We start from the raw sequence: 25,304 nt of genomic DNA, 5'->3' as shown, positions 1-25,304 counted from the left end.
AAAACAGGCAGGTTGGGCACAGTGGCTCATGCCTGTAATCCCAGCACTTTGAAAGGCTGAGGCTGGTGGATTGTCTGAGCTCAGGAGTTCGAGACCAACCTGGGCAACATGGTGAAACCCTGTCTCTACCAAAAAACACAAAAAATTAGCCAGGCATGGTGGTGCGTGCCTGTGGTCCCAGCTAGGTCTCAGGAGGCTGAGAGGTGGGAGGATCACTTGAGCCTGGGATGCAGAGGTTGCAGTGAGCCAAGATCGCGCCACTGCATTCCAACCAGGGTGACAGAGTGAGACCCTGTCTCGCCAAAAACAAACAAACAACAACAACAAAAAACTCACCAGGCAGAAGACATGAAAAGAGATCTCACAAAAGAGAAAACAAGAATGGCTAAGAAACACATTTAAAGATGCTCATCCTCATTAGTAATCAGAGAAATGCAAATTAAAGCCACAGTGAGATAACATTACACACGCTTGAGACTGGCAAAAACTGAGTCTAACAATGTTGGGTGTTGGACAAGATACTCTGATGGGCATATAAACGGTGCAATCACTTTGCAAAACATTGTCAGATTATTTACCTTACAAAGCCAAACATTCACATACCCCCAAAGCACAAAACTGCAAGCAACCTTATCACTGACAGGGGAGTAGATAAATAGTGCTAGAGAAGTATGTTCACATGAGAAATATCAAACACACACACGTACACAAGTAAAACATATCTACAGTAGTGAAATGAATCTTAGAAACAATCTTGAAGGGAAAGGAAATGAGTATGTTTCTCACAAGGAAAGCTATATAATGTAATGACACTTTACATATATTAACCCATTTAATTCTCTATTCGAGGTAGGTAGTATTGCTCTCATTTTATAGATAAAGAAACTGAGGCAGAGAGAGCTCAAGTAACTTGTGCTAACAAGTGAAGGCGCCAAGATCTAGCTAACATTTCTTTCATGCTTACACAGTACTAGGTACTATACTGCTTTGCCTAGATTATCTGTTTCATGAAAGATGCTTTTTATAAAATGTCATTTTTTTTTTTGCCAGGTATATCTTCCTAAATTAACATAACGAGTTGGAACTGGAGAATCCAGTTAATCACATGCCTTTGCACTCTTCTCCCAACTCTATCACCTAAGTGTAAAATGAATTGAGAGTTTGAACTTCATTTAAGTAATCTTCTGAAACATTTTCCAAGCATGATTTTTGGGAAACCCAGAATGTGACTCACTGCCAACACCCTAACGCCCTGAGGCCCTGGAATTTTCCTTTAGTCTACATTTTTCAGAATGCCAATAACTTAATAAGAGACATGAAAATAAAGGAATTCTCCCCGAGGACAACCATCACCCAGAAATCTCCTCCCCAGCATTCTTTTACTTTCACCCTTAAAACCTTAAGGGAAGAACTCCAGCAGCTAGAAAGGGGATCATTCCTTCCTGCATCGCAGTACTTCCTCTCAAGAATAATCCTGGTAAATCTGTAATTCGGCAGTGTGTGTGGGGCAGGGAAGGAGAGCTGGGAATCCAAACCCTGTGTTTTAGTTCCAGCTCTGCCCTTTAGCTGTAGAATACTAGACAAATCCATTAACTTCCCTGGAGCTCATTTCCTTCACTTCTGCACTTCCATTCTGTTAAACCCGACAAGCATTTCTTGAAAGCTTCCTAAGTGCCATGCACTCTACCAGGCTTTGGGGATGTAAAGATAAGTAAGACACAGTTGGCCATAGAGGAGTTTTCCAGCCATTCGGGAGCTTTCTTTCTAGAGTAGAGGACTGTGCATCATGGTAACTAAGGTGGCTAAGCAGAATGTGGGTATCCAGGTGGTGGAAACATTCTGAAAAGTGAACAATGCTAGCATACTATTATAAAAGAGGTCAGCTCTGGAGCCCAATGTAATAGCTCTGGGGCCTGATGTAACAGAGATATCCTCACTGTGACCCTCATTAGCTTTGTGATATTAGGCAAGTTACCTAACCTTCTGAGGAATCAGTTTCCTCACCTCTAAAACAGAGATAATAATTGTACTTTTTTTTTTCAGATCAAATAAGATAATGTATGTAAAAAGGAGGGTTGATAGTCATCCTAAGTAAATGTTACCTGTCCTCCTCCTCCTCCTCTTCATCACTATTATTAGTATATAAGTTGCTCCTTAGCAAGGCATTGTGACAGGGTCTGGAGATCTAGGTATACATCTGTTCATCAACCTTGCTTAGTCCTAGCTTACTCACTAGAGGATGTCACTGAGGTGAACATTCAGTTCTTGCCCTCGGATCTTTCCTGAAGATGTTCACATGCATTAAAGGAACGTTAAGAGGCCAGTGCAAAGTAAAATTGATTCCCAGAAGGTTATTTCTAAATGTTCGGAAGTATGAGTAAGATGCAATTTAGCATAGAAGAAGCAAGAGGGTGCATTTTGATAAAGACAGTGTTAATTCATAATTTTGGGAGATGTTTGAGAAGTAAAAATCATGCTGAACAAATTTGACTTGTTAATGAAAAGAGTCAAACTCTGTAAAAAATATTAAGAGATTTATTCTGAGCCAAATATAAGTGACCATGGCCCATGACACAGCCCTCAGGTCCTGAGAACATGTGCCCAAGGTGGCTGGGGTACAGCTTGGTTTTATATATTTTAGGAAGGCATGAAACAACAATCAAATACATTTAAGTAATACATTGGTTTGGTTCAGAAAGGTGGGACAACTCAAAGCAGGGGCTTCCAGCCTGTAGGCAAATTTAAACATTTTCTGGTTGACAATTGGTTGAGTTTGTCTAAAGACCTGGGATCGATAGAAAGGAATGTTCAGGTTAAAGATAAAGGATTGTGGAGACCAAGTTTTATTGTGCAGAGGAAGCTCTCAGCAGCCTTCAGAGAGAGCAGGTTGTAAATTGTTTCTTATTGGACTTAAAAGGGTGCCTGGCTCTTAGTTGATTATCTCCTGGATCTGGAAAGAAAGGAAGGAAAACAAAGGGGGAAGGGGAGGCTCTATAGAATGCGGGTTTTTCCCACAAGAAACTTTGCAGGGCAATTTCAGGGTATGGCAAGGAAATATATTTTAAGGTTAAATATTTTTTCCTTGTCTCATAATGTTATGCCAGAGTCAGATTGAAAAGTAAGTCACAATATATAGCATCAAATAAAACCATCTGATGATAATTTATGGTTTGTAGGGCTTGACTCCCCAGACCCCTTAGGTAGGAATTTGGGTAAGATGAAAAAATCAGAGCTTAGTCCTCAGACTTGAGTTGAACAAGTATGGTCTAGAAATTATAAAGGAAATTATAAATCTGACTACAAAGAAATTATAATAAACTCATGTATAAAAAAATTGTTTTAGGCCAGGCGCGGTGGCTCACGCCTGTAATCCCAGCACTTTGGGAGGCCAAGGCGGGTGGATCACAAGGTCAGGAGATTGAGACCATCCCGGCTAACACGGTGAAACCCCGTCTCTACTAAATATACAAAAAATTAGTTGGGCGTAGTGGCGGGCGCCTGTATTCCCAGCTACTCGGGAGGCTGAGGCAGGAGAATGGCGTGAACCCAGGGGCAGAGCTTGCAGTGAGCTGAGATCATGCCACTGCACTCCAGCCTGGGCAACAGAGTGAGACTCCATCTCAAAAAAAAAAAAAAAAGTGTTTTAAAAATATAAACTAGCAAAATATTTGCAATATATATGACAAAGGACTAAGTTTGTGAATATACAAAGAACACTTACAAATCAGCAAGAAGATGAATAACTGAATAAAAAATTGACAAAGGACATGGACAGACTATTCAGGAAAAAAGACATACAAATAGGCAATACATGTGGAAAGACGTTCAACCTCATTTACGATTAAAGAGTGAAAATTAAAATAGATATCATTTGGGCAAAGAATAAAAAGAGATTGACATAACCTGTATTGGTGAGGGTGTGTAATAACTGGCATGCTCATACACAGTTGATGTAAACTAATGTAATTTATTTATTTTTATTTTTATTATTATTTTTTGAGACAGAGTCTTGCACTGTCACCCGGGCTGGAGTGCAATGGTGCTATCTCAGCTCACTGCAACCTCTGCCTCCCAGGTTCAAGTGATTCTCCTGCCTCAGCCTCCTGAGTAGCTGGGATTACAGAGGCCCACCACCACGCCTGGCTAATTTTTTTTATTTTTAGTAGAGATGAGGTTTCACTATGTTGGCAAGACTGGTCTTGAACTCCTGACCTTGTGAACTGCCCACCTTGGCCTTCCAAAATGCTGAGGTTACAGGCGCGAGCCACCATACCTGTACCCAGCCAACTAATGTAATTTTTGAGGAGGAACAATTGATAGTATGTTATAAAATAAAAGGTGCTTTTACTCTGACTCACTAATAAAAATTATCCTAAAAATACACAATTCATAAATGCACAAAGCTCTAGATACAAGGTTGTTCCTAAGAATTCTTTGTAATAGCCAAAAAAGGGTCCATTAATGAAAACTGTTTAAACAATGATAGACCCATGCAATGAAGGATGAGATGGCTACATATATTGATATAAAATGTTCACATCATATTGTTAAAGAGGCAAACCGAAGAATAGTATATAGAGTACATTTCCTTTTACATGAAGAAGATATAAATTAGCTTATATATCCATAATAATGCTCTATAAGGAAACAGAATTTTTGTGATTGTTACCACTGAAATTGTAGGAAGGGAAACATTGCCTTTCACTGAATTCTCTTCTGTACTGTTTAAAATTTTACCTTGAACATATATTACTTTTAAATTAAAAAAGAAGGAAACAAAACCTTAGTTAAAAATTTTAAACAGCAAATAAGAGGCATTACAATATTTCTGAAATTAGTTTTAAAAACTAAATAAGTTATTATCTTAAAAGATGAACTTTTCTTTGCAACTGTTAGTTACATCACTAGGTGATTCCTCCATAAGATGAAGGAATTTCTCCATTATTTTATTTATCTAGTGCTTAGTAGTGCTTACTTTATGCCAGGTTATTTTAAGTGCATTAATCATTGTATAATTATGAGTGGTTATTACTGTTATCCCCACATTACAGATAAGAAAATTGAAGCACAAAATCAATGTGCAAAAATCACAAGCATTCCTATACACCAATAACAGACAAACAGAGAGCCAAATCATGAGTGAACTCCCATTCACAATTGCTTCAAAGAGAATAAAATACCTAGGAATCCAACTTATAAGGGATGTGAAGGACCTCTTCAAGGAGAATTACAAACCACTGCTCAATGAAATAAAAGAGGACACAAACAAGTGGAAGAACATTCCATGTTCATGGATAGGAAGAATCAATATCGTGAAAATGGCCATACTGCCCAAGGTAATTTATAGATTCAATGCCATCCCCATGAAGCTACATTACTGGGTATATACCCAAAGGATTATAAATCATGCTGCTATAAAGACACATGCATGTGTATGTTTATTGCAGTACTATTCACAATAGCAAAGACTTGGAACCAACCCAAATGTCCATCGATGATAGACTGGATTAAGAAAATGTGGCACATATACACCATGGAATACTATGCAGCCATAAAAAAGGATGAGTTCATGTCCTTTGCAGGGACATGGATGAAGCTGGAAACCATCATACTGAGCAAACTATCGGAAGGGCAGAAAACCAAACACCACATGTTCTCACTCATAGGTGGGAATTGAACAGTGAGAGCACTTGGACACAGGGTGGGGAACATCACACACTGGGGCCTGTCATGGGGTGGGGGGAAGGGGGAAGGATAGCATTAGGAGATTTACCTAATGTAAATGACAAGTTAATGGGTGCAGCACACCAACATGGCACATTTATACATATGTAACAAACCTGCACATTGTGCACATGTACCCTAGAACTTAAAGTATAATTTAAAAAAAAAGAAAAAGCAATAAAAGTTATGAGTTGAGTCATAAAAAAAAGAAAATTGAAGCATATAGAGGTAAAATAGCTAGTCACATAGCTAGTAAGTTCTAGAGCTGAGATTCAAACTTTGGACATCTGACTCTAGAGAATCCATACCTTAACCATGCTTTGTTGCTTCTTGAAGTCTTTTCGTTTTTTGCTTTTTTTTTTGAGACGAAATCTCGCTCTGTCTCCCAGGCTGGAGAGCAGTGACGCGATCTCAGCTCATTGCAATATCTGCCTCCCAGGTTCAAGCGATTCTCCTGCCTCAGCCTCCTGAGTAGCTGGGATTAGAGGTGTCCGCCACCATGCCCAGCTAATTTTTGTACTTTTAGTGAAGATGGGGTTTTGCCATGTTGGCCAGGCTGGTCTTGAACTCCTGACCTCAAGTGATCTGTCCACCTTGGCCTCCCAAAGTGCTGGGATTACAGGCGTGAACCACTGCACCCAGCCATGCTTCTTGAATTCTTTAGAAAGTTTTAGCATAGTCTACCTGGGTGACCTAATTATATAACCTGCAAAGGGGCTCATATCATATACCCCAAGCTCTTTCTAGGATACTTCCAGCTCAAACCTATCCACTTTTCTGACCTTTTGGAGGATCTAATAGAAAAACATGTTCTTGACTTAATGTTATTTTCTACTGGCTGATGGATCAGCCACATTTTACCCCACAGTTGCCTGAGATCAGCCCTCTTAGGTTTAAAAACAGCAATTAAGAAGAATGTTTCAACAACGATATACTGTTATGCTGTGTTGAGGTTTTGTGTCGAACTTGAGAGCTGTTAAAAGGCCCTATTACTCCATGTGCAACGAGGTCCAGTCTTGTTCTCTTGTATTTTGTAATTTTGTATTTTTAGTAGAGACAGGGTTTCTCCATGTTGGTTAGGCTGGTCTCAAACTCCTGACCTCAGGTGATCCACCTGCCTTGGCCTCCCAAAGTGCTGGGATTATAGGCATAAGCCACCGCACCCGGCCTCGTTTTTAAGAGAAGTGAAGCCTGCACTCTGTCAGGCTGGAGTGCAATGATGTGATTTTGGTTCACTGCAGCCTCAATTTCCCAGGCTCAAGCAATCCTCCTGCCTCTGCCCTGAGTAGCTGGGACTACAGGTGCATGCTGCCACACGTGGCTACATTTTCTTTTCTTTTTTTCTTTTTTTGTAGAGATGGGTTTTTGTCATGTTGCCCAGCCTGGACTTGAACTCCTGAGTTAAGATGATCAATCCTCCTCAGCCTCCCAAAGTGCTGGGATTAGTGTGAGCCACCACACCTGGCCAGTTTTCATTACCTTTGATTAGAGATGGGGACCTGTAATCCTATGTAGATCCAATTTTTCAGTTTAGGGAGACTGTTAGGGAACTCAGCTCTCTGGTCACTTTATAAGCTGACTACCTAAACAGTGAGAGACATACTAGATAACCTTAGGTTGTACCAATCTGTGTGAAGATCTGTAATGGCATAGACAAAGTGCTTGGAACTAAAGGTTCACTTCTGGTGAAGGAGTCATAGTCTGACTTAATTGCCAATGAAAATATAATTTGGCAATAACATCTTGATCTAGAGCTGTGCTGTTCAATGTGGTAGCCACCAGTCACGTGTGGCTATTTAAATAAACTAAAATTAAATAAAAAGTTCAGCTCCTCAGTCACCCAAGGCACATTTCAGTTGTTCAACATTAGTATGGTAGCTAGGGGCTATCATTAAGGACAGTGAAAATTCGTGAAACATTTCTATCATTGTAGAATGTTCTATTGAACAGTGCTGATCTAAGAGAGAAACAAAAAGTCCTCAAAGATATTCTATCAAGAGACAACATCTTGATGGCTTGATTGACCATACCAGATAGCTCATATCTCATTTTTATTCTGAACCACTAGAGATTTGAAATAGAAAGGGCGTAAGATCTTAAGAGTTTGGTGTGAAGAGTGAAGCTTATTTTTTTCAGTAAGAACACCTTCTGTTAGGGGCTCACTATGGATAATGGTCATAGGCCAGGAGGTGACAGAGCATGTGATGCTTTGAAGTCAGGGCTTTTTCTGATTAAGAGTAGGTGACCTCATTGGGCAGAAGGAAGTGGTCAAAGGCACTTTTGATAAATGCACAAGAAATAAGTGTGGCTTCCCTTTTCTTGAGTTTTCTGGAATTTCCCTTGGTTTCTGACCTCCTTACCTTTCTGTATCAAATTAAATTTGTAAAAATAGGTTAGGCATCCTAAGAAAAACATGAAACGTAACACTCCTTTCTGGCTTAAGAGATTCTCAATGCCTTCCTCAAAAGGAGAGTAATTCTTTTATTAATGCTGTTTCATGTGTGTATTAGTTCATTTACACACTACTATAAAGAACTACCTGAGACTGGGTTATTTATAAAGAAAAGAGGTTTAATGGACTCACAGTTTCACATGGCTGGGTAGGCGTCAGGAAATTTACAATCATGGTGGAAGGCAAAGGGGAAGCAAGGCACATCTTACACGGCAGCAGGAGAGAGGGTGAGGGTGGAACTGCCAAACACTTTAAAACAGTCAGATCTCATGAAAACTCCCTCACTATCACGAGAACAGCATGGGGGAAACCGCTCCCATGTTCTAATCACATCCCACTAGGTTCCTCCCTCAACATGTGGGGATTACAATTCCAGTGAGATGTTGGTGGGGACACACAGCCAAATCATATCAATGTGTCTCTAAAACTTTAAAAGGCATCAAGGAGAGGGAGATCAAATTAAGGGAAGACATAATAGTGCAGGATGTCTCTGGTGGCTTGTAGCATGGGGATGCATTTCAGTAGAGTCTGAAGAAACATTTGGTTGCCTCCTCCCACCCAAGTCCTTTGATATGGACTTATGAACTGAGGAATTATGAAGCAATGAAGACTGCTTGGGGTCTTCATCTAGCCTGACATCTAGGGGCTATGTGTCAGGATGCCAAAGAAAATTTATCAGAGAGTAAAGTGTCCCTTATGGAAATTATGAAGTAGGTTAAGACAGATGTTAAGAGGAGGAGGCCGTCATTCATTGCACAGCTAGAAAGATTAGAAAAGAGACTGGTAGATACAGCCAAGAGTTGTCTCTGGTAACTATAATGAGAGCAGTTTCCATGAACTGATGAGACAATTAGGAGGGTGGCTACAGGGAATGAAGAGGGAGTTTCCAGGGCAGTAGTGAAAACATGAGCTCTGGACCTTGTTTAGCTGATATTTCACCATCCTCTCACAAAAATAAACACTGTGGTACCCAGTAATCACCTGATGAATGAATCTTTGGGAAAGAAAATCACTGAATGCATAAAGTCCTTTATTGAAAATATTGGGATAGCACTGCATTACATATAGTCAATATCCATAAATGAAGGGTCATACCTTTCTGAATGGACAATACTGTTTTACATAGAGAACACAGCATCTGGATATGCTCTCACAATTATAGTATCATGGACTAAACTAGGTCAGAGTGAAGTATATGCAAAATGACCATTTTGTTTTTTTCCATTTTATTAATAGCATATGGTTGCAGACGGTGTAAATGGTAAACGTGATGTCATGAGACATTCCTGATATCTCACACCAACACATTATTTAACGAGCAGGTTAAGGTGAAACTGCCAGTATGCTGTTAGTCAAGAGTTCTCAGTAGGAGAACTTGAGTGAAATGTACACCCAGGCTACAGATTTAAAATTTTATAGCATTCATTTAAATTTGCATGGAATTAAGGAGTATAATAATTGTTGATCTGACAGGAGGCCACTGGACAATTTGTTCTCTTTTGCAAATTGTCTAAAATAGGAGAATAATGTAAAGGAAATATTCTAAGAATTGCTTTTTTAAATGCAGATATGTAAATAGTACTTGTTATACATTTTTCCTTTCAAAAATTACTGGGGAAATAATTTATGACAGACCATTTTTCAGCTTTGGCTATTATTTGAAATTTTTTCTACTAGCAAGCAGTCTTTGGCTTTCATAAAAGTCTGGTAATCAATAATATTGGTTAAGTAAGTCGTTATTATTATTATTATTGTTATTATTTTTAAGACAGAGTCTCGCTGTTACCCAGGATAGAGTGCAGTGGCGCGATCTTGGCTCACTACAACCTCTGCCTCCCGGATTCAAGCCATTCTCCTGCCTCAGCCTCCCGAGTAGGTGGGATTACAGGTGCCCGCCACATAGTCAGCTAATTTTTGTACTTTTAGTAGAGACGGGGTTTCACCATGTTGGCCAGACTGGTCTCAAACTTGTGACCTTGAGTGATCCACCTGCCTCGGCCTCTCAAAGTGCTGGGATTACAGGCAAGAGCCACTATGCCTGGCCCTTTATTTTATGTCATAGATGTTTTATGATGTGAAAATAGGTCGATCTCTTAAAAATAGGTTTTCCTTTCTATTCCAATTTTGATATGAATGCATTTCTTTGTATTTTTTTTCTCAAATAAATGAGTCTAGAAACCAAGACAATTGGTCCAATTTGACGTTTTTCATTTGATTTAAAAAATGCAGAAATTAATATACTGAGTCCCTTTTAAGACAGAGGCCTGCTCGTTAATGTAAAAGCTTGGAAAAGTTATACAAAGAACACTCCGAAAATAAAGTTTTTGTTATTAACACAAATGATTTTATAAGAAGCAAAACTTTTTTTTCAAAAGCAGGATTTGTTCTAAGTCTAGGTTCACAAAGGTATTCATTTCTATAAATATCAACTTAAGACTGTGAGAAATGATGTATTCTTTTTCACATGATTATGTTCAAGGTAAGTAACTAAAAATGTACCCTTTTATTGACTAAATGGAAAGCTGGCCTATAATAGTCAAATTGATGAACATTCATAATGAGTTTTTAGAAATTTAGAATTATACACTCATATATATGTATATGTACATATACATACACACACACACATATCTCTATATATCTACATACAGATATATAGATATATGCTGCTTAAGACCTATCACCCTAAACAATCAGGGCAAAAAAAATTCAATATAAAACTATATAAATCAAACAGATTTGTTCCCAAAACATAGCACAAAATGCATACATTTAATATTTCAAGATTTGACACATTAAAAGAAAAAAAAACTGCCGACACATTTCAGACAATATACTACAAATAATAAATAAAAGTTTTTTTTTTTTTAAAAAAAACCTCATATATTCCCTTTAAGTGCTGTGCACTTTCGATTTTTCTAAATGAGACTAACCTTTTCCATGGCAAATAATAGCTGTACATTTTGGTAATGAAAATTATGCTGATAAATACACAAGGCATGTATATATCCACAGTATCTTTTTTTCACAGTTACCAAAAATAAAAATTGCATTCAACTCATATATCTATAAACACTCTGATTCCTCACTGTATGGATTTGAAGGAAGTGGAAGTACAAAGTCTTTTCAACAACCTGGATTTTAAGTTTCTTTCTTCAATGTCTGCCCTCCACATAGACCTTCCAGAATCTTTCTGCAATGTGATCATGCTCTGAGATGATGGCAGAAAGGAAGCATTGGGGTGGGATGAGGCAGCCTGGGCTGGGGCTTCTTTTTCCAGCCAGCTTTAGGAGGGCTGATCGAACCCAGTCTTTTTAATGTTATATTTTAAGGCAGTCTGAATTTCACTCAAATGCCCACACCTCCAGATCCTGAACTATGAAGTCTTCCTTTTTGGAAAGAATATCATTATTGAAAGTGCTGCAAGAGTTGCTTCGTCCGTGGTATAAATCAGCATCTAGCCATAAACCAAATCGTCCCCTGAAAAGGTTTAAAAAAAAAAAAGGTGAAAACACTTCTATCTTACATGGCACACGGCACACTATTCTCTCTTGCCCCCATCTTCTTTCTTTGATACTACTGACAGGCAAAATTCTAGACTGCTTAGAAAACCAGGATACACTTCCTTTATTCATTTAAATGACCAGTCTTCCTAAAAGACAAGTGGTAATAGTCCCTCATTAGACACATAAATATTCTATCTTTGATTCTTAGTTAGGCCATTCTGTGTTAGGCCACTGTCCTAATTCATCTAAGCAAATGGACTAGCTAAAATAACCCGACACCGAAGTTTTAACTACGTGGGTCAAAACAGACCCACTCAGGTCAGGTGGTAAAATAACAATAAGAAAACAAAAACAACAAAAACCTTACCCTCCACCACCAAGTTCTAAAGAACTTATGTCTCCATTGATAAAATATGAATTTTCTCCACTCCACTTAAAGACCTTGGGGAAGAAACACAAAAAAGAAAACAGACATTTTAATCTGGAGAATTAGCAATGAGGAAATATGAAATAGTATCTATGTGTAAAAGGGAACCACCTCACCCCATTGACTGAGGAAGTTCCTGACTGCCAGACCTGGCCCACACCAGGATGAGATCTCCCAAGGGGTTATGAAGGAAGACCTTTCAGACACGTGGTGGCTCTGACCTGCGACTCTCTGGATCCCAGCCTGAGCAGCCCAGAAGGCCAGGGACCCTAAGCAGTTTGTGAGCAACAGTCATAGAGGGCTGACCCAGCCTGGAGTCAGTTCAGGAGAAGTTACAGGACAGCTAGCTGCCCCAATGCCTATTCCCTTCCCCAACTGAGGACACTGTGACATACGGGAGTTGGGTATTTCTCCTTTCTAGGTACCTTAAAATGAGGGCTGAATGTGTAGAGAAAAGTTTCGCCTGTGCCATAATAGTGGTCACTGAACTTGAAAGGATGAGTTGCATATGCTCCAAAAATCTGTCAAAAGAAAACAGAAATGTTACCTACATTCAAACCTAAATCCCCAAAGCAAGGCTTTCTGGAATATTTTTGATACATCATGTTCTGAGATCTATTTCAGCAAAGATTATTACTAAATTGGCACTCAAAAAGACCACCAATAAAAGAATAAACAAATATCCCCAGCTCTAACTGGAACCCAAGTAGCCAGACTTCCTGGTGCATGCAAAATTCATCTGACAAAGCTCAGACAACTTGCTTGTCAAAGGCCAACAATTTGTTCCAATTTTAAAAGATTTCCAACATTCACTATGGAGACAAATTTCTGTTATTGAATATACATAACATAATAGAAACATTAAGCAACAAGAAGATACATCTTGCTCACAGAAATGAGTGCTTGGGACAACACAGTCACATCTCTTATGTATTTTATAAGTGGAGTCATGGCTGGGTATTTCCCCAGAGAAAATAAACTTTCCTTTCTTTTGATTTGTAACAATGAGTTATTAATATGCTTATTAAATTAAAATTATATCCTTAAAAATGACTGACTTACTATAGTTTAGTTCAAAGTGACTTTTAAGAAACAAATAACCCCGTAATATCATGGCCTTGAAAGGTAACTTAGATGTGTTTAAATCAATGGTTCTTGTACTTTTTCTTATCGGGAGATGGAAGGGGAGCCAAGTTACATGAGGAGTTGTGTTTTCAGAATGTGTATGCCCACTGCCTCAGCATCTCATCCTTCTGTTCACATCCTGATCAGCACTTGCAGGGGTGAGCATATGTATTTTGAAAATGTCCCTAGGTGATTCAGACATTCTTTCTATTTCAAATCCCATTTGAGGAACATTGCTTTAAATGTAGGTTATCTGGAAAATGTCATAGCATTTTTCAAAAATTATTTCAATTGGATCACAATCTCTGTGTGCTGTCTTCTTCACCACTTACACTCAGTTCCTGGCTATACTTGCAACACTAAGTATTAGGTAGAAGGCTAGAAACTCCTTCTAACCAGTATTTTTCATACTTCTTGCTACCAAACCTTTCCCTAGAGCTGCTAAGAACAAAGAAATATAGCACAGTAACAAAACATAAAAAATCCTTTGCCCTTCTTCTGGTGATCTTCCAAAAAAAGAACTAAAATACAATCAAAATAGGCATCTATCTTTAAAAGCATGGTGTTAAAATATGACAAAATATGACAAATACATGGAAGAAAATGAGTTCCCTCTCTGATTAGTCAATAAGAAAAGTTATCTTTACTTTCACACCCTCCATAGAATTTTAAATAATTATTTTCTTTTTTAGCTAAAATTCCACCACTCCACCCCCCCCCTTTTTTTTTTTTTTTTTGAGATGGAGTCTTGCTCTGTTGCCCAGGCTGGAGTGCAATGGCATGATCTTGGCCCCTCTGCAACCTCCAACTCCTAGGTTCAAGTGATTCTCCTGCCTCAGCCTCCTGAGTAGCTGGGATTACAGGCGCACACCACTATGTCTGGCTAATTTTTGTATTTTTAGTAGAGACGGGTTTCACCATGTTGGTCAGGCTGGTCTTGAACTCCTGGCCTCAGGTGATCCACCTACCTCGGCCTACCAAAGTGCTGGGATTACAGGTGTGAGCCACCACACCTGGCCTTTTAACAAAAATTTTCTTAGCAATTCTGGAAATGCATTTAAAGACTAAGGGCTGGATGATATTGGGGAATTACTGTTAATTTTGTTAGATCTATTGCATTGTGATTATGAGAAAATGTCTTTTTTTCTATTAATGTATTTTAAAAAATTGTATAAAACAACTTTTATATAATAGTGTTGTTCAGCCTATACCATATACAAATGTAATACATTTAGCAATAGCAGAACAAAGGAATCCAAGGGAATAGATGAAGAGCAACCCAGAAATGATAAAAGGAAAGTCATATAACAAAGCATATAAATGTACATTTGCTCTTCTTCTCTCAACTTCCTTAGCAGACATAAAATTATGTAACATAGTAATCATAACAATCTATTGCTATATTTGTAATATATACAGATGTAACATGCATAACATTAGTACCACAAAAAGTTAAAAGATGTAATAGAGCAAAATAGGAGTAACATTTCTATACTTCACTAGAAGTTAGTAATTAGTCTCTATTAATTGCCTGATGATTGCTCTATTGTTTTCAACAATGCCTGGTGGTGTAAATTATTCCACAGTCTGATTCAATTAAATGTAGGTTCCTTTGCATGGATAGTTTCTTTGGCCAGACTATGAAGTTTACCCTGACTCCAGAAAGGCTCTCCATAGCTGTCTCTTTTCTTGGATCTCTCTGGTAAAGTAGATGGTCTACAGTTTAATTTGTTGCCTTCATGGCTACAACCTTCTTAACACCAAAATTCTCATTGTTTTCTAGAGTGCCCTTTGGCTTGAACTTCCCCAAGTGTGTCTAAACAAAGTCAGTTCCTTTGGGTAGAGCTTTAGAACTCTATGTCCTGTGGCCTGCCTCTTCCCCTGAGAAAAAAATCTCTAACCCACTGCTCTGAAGCTAGGGACTAGACAGTGACAGCAGCCTCTGGTCTTGGCTTGCCTCATCTGGTGCAAAACTTCTGCCCTGTGAACTGAAACAAGAGCAGCAGAGACCCCTGTATTCTCAGCCTGCCATGCCTACGGTAGAGCATAGCTCTGTGAGTGGAGGGTGGGTAGAAGAAGAAAGCCCCCTACCTCTAGGCCACACTTGCTTGGATTTTAGCCTCAGAAACACTGATCTTGGGTGGGAGATAAGAAATACAGGGGACCCACAGTGAGAGAGGGTACACCATAATCCTTGACTGGCAGCTGTGGGAAGAGACTGCCCCATCTCCTTGGCCATACATGCCCAGAGTGGAACCACTGTCAGTCTCAGTGGGGGGTTAGGGAAGGGAGAGAGTTGTGCCTCAACTGCCACAGAATCCCACTGTTATAACTGAGATTAATTAGATTTTCTTGAATAAATATTCCCTCACTTGCTTAGTGAGACTTGCTTAGTGAGACTCTGGAAATAAAATTTCCAGAGACTTTAAGTGATTGTTGTTTTTGTTATTTCTACCAGCTATGGTTCTTTCACTGGGGACTGATTCTGTAGAACTCCTCATTGCTGCCATTCTACATATGTAATATTTTTATATTAGAATGTCATATAATTCACTTTCAGACACATTTGCAGGTGTTGTTCTATCATGTTCTCAAACACAGCAAAGCCACAGTTTCCCCTTTGGGGTAGATGGGGTGCAGAAAGCAAAGTTAGTGTCTGGTTGTCCTCAAATGACACAAGTGCCTCCAGGGTACATGATTCAGCAAGACTCCACCCAGTGACAAGACTGTAACCTTCAGCTGTAGGCCTCCTTTACAAATCGCACAGGAAGCTTGGTAAAACTGTGCTTCATCAATACCTGTTCTGTGTGAACCATCACATTCCTCAACAAGTGTGATATTTTGGTAAGTAAATAGGACAAATAATCTATACTTAGGTGAGAGTCTGTATGTATGCTCTAAGATAATATAGCCATACTTCATCCAAAACATAACATCCAATTCTCAAACATTTCACTAAATTCCTAAGTCTCTTTTAAACCAACTGTTATCATTATTTTAATTTTTTTATCTTGACTCTACCCACCTTTCAGCTTGGATCATTATTAAGCAAAATGTCAGCAATCAGGAAATAACAATAGTAACAATGATAGCTAAATTAATTCCCAGAACTCTTAAGCTACAATAATATTACAATAAAGTCACAAAGATCACTGCTAAGAAAGACAGTGTCTTTGGTATCCCCATTTGTTCCCTAATTTTTCCCAAGGCAAATCATGACAGCAAAGTTCTATTTCCCGTAAAATGATCCCATGTATATGGCTCATTACAATGTGGACATGTCTCAGTATAAAAATTTTGTGCTTCACAGTAAGCTCCCCAATGCTTAATAGTGCCTAGGACCTAGCAGGCACTAATTAGATATTTGCTGAATGGATGAATAAATGAATGAATGAATGAATGAATGAATGAATGAATGTTGAGTAAAATCTGCTTCAATAACAGAAAATCTGCTCAACGCTGCATCTTAAAATCTTAGAGGAATTTCTAATAGAACACAGGTCAAACTGAAATGAGCAATGAGCAGATGTGAATGATGTCTGCCTTTCGTGATGCAAGAGACTGACAGGAAGGTGACCGAAGAAAACCTGGACAGATTCCACTCCCATTCTGAGCTGACTTACGGGAAGAGATAACAGTGCAGGGACAAGGGGTAATAACTAGTTTTCACTAGTTCCTCCAAGAAAGACCAACTGTAACACAGACAAAAGTACAATCAAGAATGGTACAGTGCATTCTCTGTGGTTTCTTAACAATTGGCCTCCTCAGGCACAACACACTATGGCCTTGACTGGCTCTCCATCACATCCAAAATGCAAGCAAGGTTTGTGGGCACTACTTTGGCTACCCGGGAAAGGCGTTGGTATGGCACTGGAACTTATTTCTGCAACTATTTCCAAATCCAGATCTCACTCTACCCCAACTTTCCAGTTTTTAGGCTGTGGGATGTCAATATACTTTTCCACTTCATGGTGACAGAAAAAAGTTCCTTAGAATGTGACTGTATTTGGAAGTATGATCCATTTTCATTTTGGAGGTGATCCTGAAATATGTAGGGGTGAAATGCCATAATGATTGGGATTTACTTCAAAATATTTCAGCAGAGAAAAAACAAAGATTAAAAAAAGACACAGAAGGCAAAATCCTGTTAACTGTGGAATCTGGGTGATGGAAGTATATGGTACTAGTCTCTCTACTGTTGAGAATTTTGAAAAATTATTAAAAAATATTCTTTATGAGAGGGACAGGCCTCACCTGATTATCCATATCTTTGATGACCAATAGGACAGGACTGTCTAGTGATGCCGATTTCCGGTAGAGCGTCTTTAAGCTGGTCCCGTGCTCTAACGTGCTATAGGCCAGTCTCCATGGATACCCTTGCACCCTTGCAGGAAGGCGTCGGGCCAGCTACAAAGCCAAAGGAAGAGATATAAACAGAAGGTTCACACACAAATTGCTCATGAACATGTGGCACAAAACAAATGCCTGTTATTCAAACTCAGTATCATACACTCACATAGTGCCCCTCCTTACCCTGGCAAATATTTGCTATTCTAAACCAAGAAAATGATCATTTGACAGTGTTTACCTTGGCAAGGATACTGGCCAGGAGGTGTTTTCCCATTCAGGGACATGACTATGGAGTCCCTATCCTGCTATATATTTGAAGACACAGATCAAGCTGGATAAAGAGGTATAAACTAGACACATGCCCTTCCTTTCCACTTCAACCTGGCTTTCACCAAACAGTTCATATTTTCCCAATTTTTCTTTCTAAATACTCAGAGGCTCAAAACTGCTACTGACAGCTGCAGCTTTGCACAGAAGTGAGGGCAAAAAAACAGGGATGTTTAGTGTTAGAAGTCAGGAGTCATCTGTTCTTATTGCACCTATATCTTTCACCTGCATCAATATTTAAACTTGGCCATAAATAACCAATAATGTATATCTCTTCAAGAATATTACCAAAGGAGGCCATGAAGTGCTGAGTCTTCAGAGTGCTTAAAATCAGTTCCAGTGTCAGTGTGAATCCCACACCTCTATAATTACTTGGTCAAGCTTCTTGACTTTCTTGGGTCTTTACTTGTTCCTCAGTAAACTAGGGAGCTGAACTTAACGATTCTTTAAGGTCTCTAAAATTCATGTCTCTAAGCTGACTGATGAGGGAAATGCCAGAGATTTCCTTACTACAGTTCAAACATAAGTGCATTGTAATATTTCATAAATTTCAAGTAAACATTCAGAAACTATAAAATACACAAAGAAAATTATAGAAAAAGGAAAAATTGTCCTGTAGGTAGGTATTTTTCATAAAGCAAGTAGAGTGCATTAGCTGTATTACTTTTATTGAGCCCTATACATCAAAGCTATGGGAACTCTGCAATAATTACAAGGATAAATTTGGATCCTTTTTAAAGTGTATTAGGACTATGGTAGGACACTTAACATTTTTATTTTTTTAAGATTAGAAATGGCTTTTCCTTCAGGTTTGAGAGAAGGATGTTAGTGTCTGACCAACTCCTCATACTACCAAGAAGGCAGCAGGGAATGCGACTTTTCAGAGGCAGAGCAGGGGGCACTGGCCTTGGTGGGCTGCTGGTGTTCCTCCTTCCTCACAAGCCTCATCCTTCAGCCCAAGTGAGAAGGGCAAATGCATTCAGGGATGGGATTTTTTTTTTTTTTTGAGACAGAGTCTCACTCTGTTGCACAGGCTGGAATGCAGTGGTGCGATCTTGGCTCACTGCAACCTCCACCTCCCAGGCTCAAGCGATTCTCCTGTCTCAGCCTCCTGAGTAGCTGGGATTAGAGGCATGTGCCATCACGCCCGGCTAATTTTTGTATTTTTAGTAGAGATGGGGTTTTGCCATGTTGTCCAGGCTGGTCTCAAACTCCTGACCTCAAGTGATCCGCCTGCCTTGGCCTCCCAAAGCGTGAGGATTACAGGCGTGAGCCACTGCACCTGGCCAAGGGAAATATTTCTTAAAGCCTAGGAACCCCCACCCTTGGTGGCCAGGGCTAGCCCACCTGCTCGATGTGCATATTCTCCAGGAGCGCGCTGTGGGGCCGTAGGACAGGCAGCACCTCCTCATCCTCGTCTTCATAGTAGCTGCATGTGCTCTTCCTGCGCTTTGCCTCCTCAACAGTGATGATCTGAAATGAGAAAACAAGCCAAGAAAAATAACTTATTGGCTTTTCTTCTAACTGCTAATAAAAAAAATCACTCTAGCGACACTGCTGCCTGAAAAGGTGATGCTTCAGCAGCAGGAAATCAACTGAACAGGACTTTGGGGAAATGGCTAATTTTTCAGTTTCAGAACAAATGCACAATTAAAGACAGTACAGTCGAGGCAGTTAATATGTATAAATTAAAGTCACAAGTCACAAGGCTAGACGTGGTGGCTCATGCCTGTATGCCCAGCACTTTGGGAGGCCAAGGCAGGAGGAAGATGGCTTGAGCCCAGGAGTTTGAGACCAGCCTGAGCAACATGACGGGACCCCCATCTATATATAAAAATAAAATAAATAGGTAAATTAAATAAAGTCACGAGTTTTCCAGTTTTAGTATAGCTGCTGATTGCTCCGTCACTGAGAATAGTATATAACACCAGAAGTATAGCTTTCTACCTTTGAAATGCCCTAAATGATTCTCTTTTAGCCTTTAGATTTAGCATCTGAATTGTTAAAGGACTAATCAGAGATCATTCAGTAGGTAAGTCTTCTATAAATAGAGAGTTTGCGATGATAAGGATAGTTTTTAATAAGGTTCCTGATGTTTTCTCTTAAGGTTGTGCACATAGAAACCACTTCTGTTAGAAATAACGAATGATAACAGCTACCAGGAGCACGAGTACAAAGAAGTGTGAAGCTTTAGTCTAAATTACAACTAGGTTACAATTATTTATGTACTGTTCAAAGATGATAAAAATAGTCTCCCCTTCTAAACCTAGAAACATCATATTGTACAAAACATTTATTATTTAACTCTAGCTATGCTTATGAATTACCAAAGTTCATTTTACTCTAAAATCCATTTTTGGCCCTTCTTAAATTATGGATAAATCACTGGATTATTTTCAGATTGAAGAGTGTATATTAGGCTTCTTGGTCTTTTGTGTAAGATCAATGAAGGATTATATTAGACAACTAATTCACCAAAATGTACTAGTATTAATGATTTTATATTATAGAGAAAAACATTTAAGTTAAATCCAGTGCAATTTGTCAGGTAGTAGTGCACTACTCAATTTCCAAAATGCACAATGACAGATACAAAGTACCCGCTGGTGTCTGAGCCAGATTTACACGTAAGAAAATTAAGCTTACTAATTTTACCATTTTCTGGGGGAGTGTTTCTGTAGTGAAAACACTATCAAGAATCACAAACCAAGCATTTTAAATGAATGAAATAAAACACTCCATTTTCGGCAAACTCTGTATTTATCACAAGCATAAAATGAGGCTGTGGAATGAAAAAAAATCAAATATGGATTTCTGGCTCCAATGAGAAGAGGCAACCACACCATAACCCACTCTGCAACGAATAAAATACCTGCTGGTAGAAATGTCAGCACAATCCTTTCTAATTAGAATGACTTTCAAAACAAACTCGGAGGTAGATCACTGAGAATTCACCAGCACCTTATTAGCCCTGGGGACACACTCCAACATACCTTCACAAAAGGCTCTTCATCAGGTCTGGCACAATAGAAAATCTGGATGTCCAAGGGTAATCTTCGGCCTCTCATCATGAGCAGTGAGAAGTGTGACTCTCTCTCTAATGAGGAACAAGTTTTCTCTCTACTCTGCTTCCACACCACAGTTACTTGTAGCCACGCTGAGCTACAACTGTTTTCTCAGTATCTAGTTTCCTGCATGATTGAGTTTCTGTTTCCCTCAGGAGAAGGTTCAACATTTCTACAGGAACACACCCAAATTAGGATTTAGAGCAAACACACTTCCTGCCAGGCATCGCTGTGAGACTGTAAAAGGACACTTTCACCTTTGAAACGGTGGTTTCCCAACACTATGATAAAACCCCATTGTTCATTCTTTTTTCTTTTCCTTCTTATGCTTTTCTTCCTAATCGTCCCTGCAGTGAACCTAGCTTTTCTAGTCCTGCCTTTTCAGAGTTTTTTTTTCTTTTTTCTTTCTCCCCCGCTCCCGGCACCTTCTTTAAGGCTAAAGCTCCATTTAAAATGGTATGCATGATCCCTGGTATAAGCTTGAATCTCAAAGGAAGGATGAAAAGGAGCCTTCAACAGAGGTAGGTTTCATTACAGTTAGAACAAACGGCATTTCACTTCAATACTATGTCATGTTTGTTGGTGGGAGGGACTTAAAAGAATGGGAGAACATCTGGTTTACATGAGGTTGTGAAAGATGTCATCTTACATGTAGTTTTATAAAACAGTTGGCAGAGTAACACTTATCTTTTTACATTTTGGAATTAGTTTTAATGACTAATAAGCAGGATGAGTCCTCCTCTACACTTCAGATCACATGTCAGGAGGTTAGAAAGAAATATAGATCAGCACTGGATCAATTTTCAGTGATACTTCTGTGACTCTTCCAGATCTGAAGTGGCCTTTCAGTCTTGGGCACAGCTGCGGGGATCAGGGTGTACTGTATTGCTCACACTGGGGGTCAGTTATAAAGAAGACTCTAGCAGATACTTACAGACCAGTCCATGGCCAGCAGAACTGACTCTCAATGCAACAGCCTGAGCACAACCCGGGGCAGAATGCCAGCAAGAAAACACTGTCCTCTGGGCCCCTGGGACTCCAGGACAGCGGACATTTATTATTTCCTATATGACGGTGGGTGCCAGGTGCTTTGCCAGGCACAGGGACATAAAGCTGCTCACAGTCTCCAGCAGGTGAGGAGATAGTAGAGAAACAATTCTAAATAAATGGATGCCATTCCATGTGATTGTAAAAGGAAAATAAAATCTTGGGATCACAAACTCACTACAACAAAAGGGAAAATTAAGCTTTGAAACTGAGCCACACCAACAAAAACCATCTTTCCTTTTGTTTCTAAACAGCTGTCTCCCCAGGTGGTCTCCCTCACCTGGACAATGTAAATTAACAGCTTATTTTCACAAGCCGGAAACAAGAGCAGACTAGAAATTGTCCTTACTGCTCACCCCCAGACCAATGCATACCAGACTTCTTCCACGACTCTGTTTACTTCATCTTATGTAAAGTGCAGATTTACTGCGCACAAGGCATACATGATTGAGGGTTCCTCTACTCTCTCCTTTGCACATGCAACATGTGGATTCAGTGCACACTAATCAAAGACTCACAAGAAAGTAACCATTCGTCTCATTTTTTCTACCCTCCTCTTTTCTTTTCTCCTTCCTCTCCAGCCCTCTTTTCCCCCTTTAAATACTGAAGCCCTCAAAACCCTCTTTGGAAAAAGTGCAGGCCACAGATCCTACTGTGGCTTGTGTCTCTTTTTCCCTCCCCAACCAGATGCATCCTCAACCTTAGCAAAATAAACCTCTAAATCGATTGAGATCTGTCTCAGGCATCGTTTTTGGTTTATAGGATACCGATGCCAAAATCTACAGCATAGGCTCAAAGGAGGTTGGGGTGACCTGGGGGGTTCTGAGATAGCTTATTCACAGAGGAGATGGTGCTTCAGTTTGAGAGCAAGGATAGGGTGTGAGAAGATGTTCCAGGGACAGGGCATAGCAGGAAGACAGAGATGGATTCTGGGTTCACATTGGCTGGAGAAGAGACAGCAAGGAAAGCAGTGATGAGGAAGGTAGATGAGACAGAAAAGGGAGCAAGAGCAGAGAAAATGAAGAGCTTTGATGCCATGAAGGAGCTTAGAACTTACCCTACAAGTCAGTGTTTCCAAAACATGACTGTTCCTCAAAATCATCTGGGAGCTTTGAAAAATACAGATTCTAACATTCCTCCCTCCAGACCTACTGAATTAATGTCTCTAGTAATAAGGATCTAGGATTCAGTTTTTTAAAATTCCCAGGTAGTTATTCTAACAGGTGGGTAAGAATCAGCAGAGTCAATAAGGAGGCCACTGAAGGTTTTAAGCACAGAGTAATCCCAGCTTGCTTGTATATTTAAATGACAAGTTAGACAGCCCCACAGTCCATATGTAAGATCTTTCAACATGATGAAGGAAACATCAGAAATCATTAAATAGTGCTGGAAAAAAATGACTATTAAAAATATCATCTATCATACATCAAAAAAGCAACTATAGATTGAGTGAAGAGTTTAAATTAGTATTGCAGGGCCAATTATACATGGACACAGACGAATTCAGAATCATGTATTTGTAATGGCACCATTCTCCCTGGTGGACAGGTTCTCTCCAGCAATGCTTGGGTGCCTAGGAGCAGAAAAGTGTGAGGGTGGGTTCATCCAGGATTGCAGGCAGGCTAGATGGGTGCAGTAGATGGGAGAGGGGTGGAGGAACTCAGGAGTCCTGGTAAGGATGTGCTTGAATTGATTTACCATCTGTCTAAGCTGGGAAAGAAGAAATGCTAAGTGGGGTTCAAGAGAGCAGCAGAACAGGAAGGAAGGGTAGACCTATTTTTCCTAGTCTCATCTCCCAATTTCCCAGTGCTGCAAGCTTGTTAAGTATTGAGAGCCTATGTTATTCATCATTGTATTTCCAGGGCCCTCCCCTAAAGCAGTACTTGATACATGCTTGCCTGACTGGATGAAGGGAACTGGGGTCTGGCAAACTACAGCTTGTGTATTAGTCCGTTTTCATACTGCTATAAAGATGCTACCTGAAACTGGGTAATTTATAAACAAAAGAGGCTTAATTGGCTCACAGTTCCACATGGCTGGGGAGGCCTTGGGAAACTTACAAACATGGCAGAAGGCAAAGGAGAGGTAAGCACCTTCTTCACAAGGCGGCAGGAGAGCGAGCGAGCGTAGCGGAAACTGCCACTTTTAAAGCCATCAGATCTTGTGAGAACTCCCTCACTATCATGAGAACAGCATGGGGGAAATGGCCCCCATGATCCAATCACCTCCCACCAGGTGCCTCCCTTGACACGTGGGGATTACAATTACGACGTGTTTTGCATGGGGACGTGGAGCCAAACTATATCAGCTTGTCAGCCAAAGCCAGTCCACCACCTGTTTTTGTATGGCACTTAAGCTAAGAAAGATTTCATATTTTTTAAGGGATTCAATAAAAATTAATAACAGTATTTTGTGACACATAATAACTATGTGAAATGAAACACAGTCATGCTCATTCATTTACACACTATGGTTGCTTCTGTTCTATAATGGCAGCTATGAGAACCTGCAACAGGAACTGTATGGCCTACAAAGCCAGATATATTTATTATCTTGCCCTTTACAAAAAAAAATGTGCTGAGCTCTGAACTAAGGCATGGAGCTATGAGTAAGAATAGAAGTGGATCTGTCTAGTGTGGTCAGAATGAACTGTGTGCCTGTGTACATGCTGGTGGTGGTGTTTTTTTCACACGTTGGAATAAAGTTATTTTCCTCTGTGATTTCATAGGTGCACAGGGACTCTAGTTTCTTACCAGACTGTTACTTGGAATCTGAATGCAAGGCTGCTTACTGTACCTTAGGAACTACGACGGTCTAACCCCGCCCCAGTGCTCACCTCCCAGCTCTTGGTTGTTGGCTCACTGAAGAAGTTGTCGATCATGTTCAGTTCTTCCTTCTCCACCACCACAAAGCCTTGCTCTTTGGCATCTTTCCCATAGACATCGGGAGACCACTGAACAAAGAATGTGTACAAATGATCCACCCTGAAAAACACGTTTGTGACAGATGTTAACACCAAGTCCACTTTCTTTGCAGGTGCTAGTGCGGACTTCAGTACATAAACCATCTTTTCCCTGCTTGGCAAATCCATTTTACTAATTGGAAAATTTCCCACTATCAAGGTTATCTCTACAAGTGGCCTTCCATACTCAAAATTAACAGCCAACAAATAAAGTAAAAGTCCACAGGCACTGCGAAACTGTTAAAACTGTCTTTCAATTTGAGGGAAAGATCAAGAGATGGAATGTAAACCTGAAAAACACAATGAAATATTTATACCA

At 39.7% G+C, this 25,304-nt stretch overlaps 1 protein-coding gene across 11 annotated transcripts in view; it reads right to left on the bottom strand.

The window, feature by feature from the left end:
- Positions 1-9,189: 9,189 nt before the first annotated feature.
- The window catches only part of NCOA7 (nuclear receptor coactivator 7), a 153,376-nt gene continuing 137,261 nt past the window's right edge, over positions 9,190-25,304 (bottom strand). For 10 of the 11 annotated variants that reach the window (XM_009242230.4, XM_054558130.2, XM_054558131.2 and 7 more), the window contains 6 exons: positions 24,860-25,007; positions 19,259-19,384; positions 17,489-17,641; positions 12,535-12,630; positions 12,050-12,123; positions 9,190-11,656 (listed from right to left, as the gene is read on the bottom strand). In XM_009242230.4, the coding sequence (XP_009240505.1) occupies positions 11,521-11,656; positions 12,050-12,123; positions 12,535-12,630; positions 17,489-17,641; positions 19,259-19,384; positions 24,860-25,007 (733 nt within the window). In that variant the 3' untranslated portion in view covers positions 9,190-11,520. Of the gene's footprint in view, positions 11,657-12,049; positions 12,124-12,534; positions 12,631-17,488; positions 17,642-19,258; positions 19,385-20,904; positions 24,049-24,859; positions 25,008-25,304 lie in introns of those variants that run through there. The other variant, XM_003776916.5, reaches the window with a different exon arrangement.

This window comes from Pongo abelii, chromosome 5 (genome assembly GCF_028885655.2).
Source record: "Pongo abelii isolate AG06213 chromosome 5, NHGRI_mPonAbe1-v2.0_pri, whole genome shotgun sequence".
NCBI classification, from domain to species: Eukaryota; Metazoa; Chordata; class Mammalia; order Primates; family Hominidae; genus Pongo; species Pongo abelii.
Note: the sequence above shows the minus strand (reverse complement) of the source record. Positions and strands in the feature narration are given on the sequence as shown.